Source organism: Acanthopagrus latus, chromosome 23 (assembly GCF_904848185.1).
Source record: "Acanthopagrus latus isolate v.2019 chromosome 23, fAcaLat1.1, whole genome shotgun sequence".
NCBI lineage: Eukaryota > Metazoa > Chordata > Actinopteri > Spariformes > Sparidae > Acanthopagrus > Acanthopagrus latus.
The window spans coordinates 4,708,813-4,713,765 of record NC_051061.1 but is presented as its reverse complement, the minus strand read 5'-3'; the positions used below and the strand labels follow the sequence as shown (position 1 = coordinate 4,713,765).

The 4,953-nt window shown below is 49.6% G+C and overlaps 1 protein-coding gene across 1 annotated transcript; it reads right to left on the bottom strand.

Moving 5' to 3' along the window:
* Positions 1–1,224: 1,224 nt before the first annotated feature.
* Positions 1,225–4,727, bottom strand: nfil3-6 (nuclear factor, interleukin 3 regulated, member 6). The gene is made up of 2 exons (XM_037089899.1): positions 4,429–4,727; positions 1,225–3,380 (listed from the first exon to the last, which is right to left on the bottom strand). Exon 2 carries the CDS (start codon positions 3,276–3,278, stop codon positions 2,076–2,078), a length of 1,203 nt encoding a protein of 400 aa, XP_036945794.1. The 5' UTR covers positions 3,279–3,380; positions 4,429–4,727; the 3' UTR covers positions 1,225–2,075.
* Between the last annotated feature and the right edge of the window lie 226 nt (positions 4,728–4,953).

The window sequence follows — 4,953 nt, the reverse complement described above, 5'->3', positions numbered from 1 at the left end:
TCTAGTAACAAAGTGATGGTTAAACATACCAAGCTGAATAGATTATTAGAAGATTTCTCATGACAAAATGTCAATGACCTGAATTAGTGACATATATATTGCATCAAACATTTTTTTTTTCTCCTTTAAATTCAGTTGACCTTTTTCAGGCTTGAGCGTCAGCTTCCTCACGTGTCTTGCCTACATATGCACACACAAGAAAATCACGTGTACAGTTACCCAATTTAACTATTACTCATTTCCATGCTCATTAACTTGCTAACCTGCAGGAATAATACCGGTCGCAGTGATCCATAGCATGATTCATATCTTGTGGCTGGTGCTGAAACACAGACTCTGGGGCTCCATGGTGACACTGAAGATGCTGTCTCTGCTGCCCCCTGCTGACTCTGAAGCGGCACGATTTTTACACATTCCCGACCAGGGGGGGAAGGCGGATGGATGCTCACTGGCTCCGAGTTGACCTAAAACTGTATAGAAATTTGGGCGCTGTGACACAGAATGTCTGATGATGACAATGGACGTGTTGCAAAAGCGACTGCTGGAATCTGAATGTGACTGAATGTGGCCCCGTCAAATTCGTGCCATCCATTCTTCAATGACTAGAATTCCCCTCCAGCTGTTATAATTAAGGCTCTGGTGTGTCGAAGGTTTCTAGCAGAGCTGTTGAGTAATAGCAGGCACACCCACCATCTCTGTCTCTGTCTGTCAGACTGTCTTGACGCCTGCAGGGACTGTGGGAGACAACCCTGCCAAGTGCTCAGCTCCTCCACTCAGCGCCTGCATTTGTCAGCACTTGTCAGCCAGAGCTGTACCCACCTCTTGTTCTCTTTCACCTCTTCTCTTACTATCTGTAACATCCGGACTCCAGGCTCTATTTATGTTTGGTTTTACCGCTGCATGCTGTTTAAGAGATAACAGTTTGTCATTGTTCCGTTGGGGTTTACAGTTGGCGGTTTAAATGACTCACCAGAGAAGCGTTTCAAAAAAGAGCAGTCGAAATCAAAGCCACTTTTGTTTTCTAGTATGGATCGAGCTCAGAAGAACTGCGCCTCCCTCGATGCAACTCGGTCGCACCTTTGATTCGACCCCCTCCACTGCCTCCGAAATGCCCACTACTTTCAACCCAACCACTCAGGATGGCAACAGAGGCTTTCCATCACTGCTAAAAAAAAAAAAGAACTATAGGTTTCCTCGAGTAAGGATCGACTCACCAGCACGATGTTGAATCTTTCATACGTCTTTATTTTTTAATATGAAAAAATGTACAGAAAGACAGCAGACATCAAATGTGTGTCATCACCTCGGCACAGACAACATGACAGTAATACAAAAAAAATGTGTTCGAACTGGGCGTGAGCGGGGACTAGAGTGAGACGCTGAACACAGCAACAGTACATGACAGTATGTCTAAAGAGGAGCTTCTTCACCGTGTGACCCATTACGCTGACAAACAAGCCTGGACGTGTGTTCCGGGCGCGAGGCAGAACAGAGCTTTCCTTAAGCCTCTCAGACCGCGAGAGGTTTTTTGGACGGCTGATGGTTTGACTTCTGTGTGTGTTTACTGTCTGTCTCTGGTTGTGTTGACAGACCGGTCTCAGCGGTGGGAAAACCTGTGCAGTAAGTCATGCCGCTCTCAGCTATATTACTGCAAACACTTCGTCCTTCTCAGTGCGCTCGCAAACTGCTGGCTCGCATCCAGCTGAATTGAATGCGGCTTCGGAAGCCACATAAACTTGTTGCTGTGTGAGGCCGTAAATCCAGGCTTGCGCTGTAATGAGTGATGTAAACAGTGTTAGGTTGTGTGTGTGTGTGTTTGTCGTCACAGTGTATGGAGTTGAGAAACTAGCAGACAGCCAACAGTAGTACAGATTGTTGTTTTTAAACAGAGGGTTATGAGATGAATGTTTCTAGACATTTATTACAGTATAATACAGTCTTTAAAATATAAACCAAAACGCTGTTAAAAGTTTGTTAGACTTGAGGGTTGAGTTTTTTAAAGTCCTGCGCTTCTAGGCTCACTGACAGCAACTCTTTGTTTGTCCGTAAAAGTCCAGACGTTGGCGAACCGCTCTTCAGTTGACTTTGGCCAGGAGCTGCTCTGTGAAAAGCTTCTTGAGCTGAGCCACCTCCACGCTCAGAGAGTTGAGCTGGGACTTCAGGTGAATGTTCTCGCCGTGGGCCTCAGTTTGCCCTTGCATCAGAGGAGGCTGGAGGCCGCAGGCGCCGGCCGAGGCGTTGTACTGAGGGGACTGCCTCCCCCTCCTGCCTTCCTCCCCCTCCAGCTGCTGGAGCCAGGTGCCGGCGCAGTGCCCTGCTCCGGCGTCGCCTCCACTCAGTCCTTTAGGGGCCTCTCTGGGACCTTCCCGTCCCGCTGTCGGCAGCGTGGGGCTGCGTCGGTCCCCTGCGGCATCCCCCGTGTCCCCGTTGCCGGGCGTCTTGAAGCGTAGCTTGTGTGGAAGGTTTTTCATCATCTCGGCTTGGTCCAGCTTCCCCGTAGTGTGGTGGACGTCGGCGGGGGAGTGGTGGAGGTCGTAGCCCAGCTCTTCCGCCCGGTGCGGTGATAGTTTCCCGTGGTCGCTCAGCCTGTCTTCAAAGAAGATCGGGCTGCCCACACTGGAGCCACCCGGCGTGGAGAACCCCGAGTCCTCCGACATGTTGCCGCCGTCCCTGGAGCCCCTGGTGCTCAGCTGGCCCGTCTGGTTGCCGGCGTGCGAGGCCGAGGAACTGGGGAGGCCTGCGTCGCCTCTGTGGAGGTAATAGTGTGGAGTCATAGTCTGAGAGGTGTGGTGAGGAGCTGTAGTGAGGGGCAGGATGGGGGCGTTGGAGGGGTCTTTGACCAGGCCAAAGCGGAACTTGAGAGCCAACAGCTCGGCCCTGAGGCGAGCGTTTTCCTCCAGCAGGGCCAGAACGCGGCTCTCCAGGACCATATCGTTCACGCGGCGCTTCTCCCGCGAGCGCTTAGCCGCCTCGTTGTTCTTCTTCCTCTTGTCCCAGTAGCCCTCGTCCTTCTTGTCCACAGGGATGAACTCGCGCTTGCGTCGGATGCTGGAAGAAGACGGGCTCTCTTTGCGTTTGACGGCAGAGGTGCGACCCAGGAGGGAGCGCGCCAGCAGGCTGCTGGAGGTCAGGATGGAGACAGCCTCATCTGTGAAGGACAGCGGCCCTCCTCCTCCTGCTGCTCCTCCACCTGGGCTGACCGCTGCAGGTGAGTCCAGAGACTGGAGCACTGACACTTCCTGCTGCCCCCTCATTGGCTGGACCTCCTCCTCAAACATCACGCCTGTCAGAGGTTAGGTGGGTCTCTCCTTGTTTTCCGGCGGAGAGCTGTGTGGTGCTGGGTGCCGGCTGGATGCTCGGGGATGCAGCAACAGTGCCACCTAGTGGTCAAAGCGACGGAAGAAGAAGAGGGATTTAGCGGTTACGCAAGAGCCATTACAACACAATATTATGTAACCCCATTACATCTCTCCAATAAAACGGGAGCGACTTGTACCATAACCTTGCCAGCCTCATTGTACATTCAATATGGGCCAATAGGTGTTACAAAGACAAAACTGAGCAGCCATGCCAGACTTTAGGCATCAACATGACCACACAGCACCCGCTTTAAACACAAGATGAAGTGATCTAGATTACTGTGCAACATTAACCTGTTCAGATCATAACCTACATTTGCAGACCTACTTATGGGTTCATCCTCGGGCCGCCTCTGGCCCTTCACCATGTTCTACCTGCGTCTTTATTTAGGCCACTTCGAGTCATTCATGATCGGTTTCCGGTCTGGACGTTTTACTCGCTCCATCAGCACTGACCCACATGTTTGACAGGAACAGGCTGATCTCCTGTTGGCCGCATTTAAATGTGTGAGCCGAGCCGACTGTTGTTTAACTCTCAGCAGCATCACCAGTCAATCGACAATTTAGATTTACGAGTTGTTGTTTTTTTTCTAAACAGTTTGCAAATCATGTCTTAGATGCTTTATTTTTAATACATAGATAAATAAATAAATTTAAAAAAAAAAAAAAAACTTAGACGGGATCTTTTTTTTTGCGTCTATAAAATACGGTATAAAGAATAACACGAGCGACAAAAAACAGAACATAATGTAAAGCAACTTATCAAACGCCAGCTTTAAATTACAACTAGATACTGGAGTAAAACACTGCTAAGCACTACAGTTGTAGTTTTAATATTTATGTCACTTAAAGTGAGTTATAAAGGCTATTTGTGATCAGAGATGTGCGCCTGTTCTCGTGTACCGTCACAATGCTGTTGTTTCATTTAACGACATCCAAGCATCAGAAATTTAAAATAAACTTTTGAAAGGAATCAAAATACTATAAAGTCTGTTTTTAAAAGCTCACTTTTATAACAAATTTTATTCTAACCCTATTTTTAATTCTTTTTTTTTTTTTTTTTTTTTACCTGTGAAGAAATGATCGGTGGTCCACGCGTCTTTCCGTCCGCCTCAGTAAGGATCGCTGTCCTCCGCGTCTCTCTGCGCTCTCACACTGCGGCTCCGCTCGGCGCTGTTACTTAATATTACCATCGGTGTGGCGCACCTCCACTCTGCTCCACTTGGAATACCGCAGCTCCTATTTGTAACGTCGAGTTCAGCTCAGGACGGTCCCTATCCTCACTTGAACCAGCTGGGCCCCTTTTTGTGTGTGTGTGTGTGTTTCTGGGACCGCCTCCCTCTGTGACAGCCCTCCCCCTCCCCCTCCGCCATCCAGAGGGGGAGAGCTCCTATCGGCTGCCTCAGAGCACAGCAGTCATCATCATCATCACCACCGCCACCGTCGTCATCATCTGACCTCCGTCGCCCCGCCCCCTATGACAGGATAACAATTAGATAATGTTGCGCCTCTCCGTCTCTCCATGAGGAGACAGCTACTGCCAGTCACTGTTGCGAGAGAAGTGCATAACTCATATGGAAATCACACTGCATGC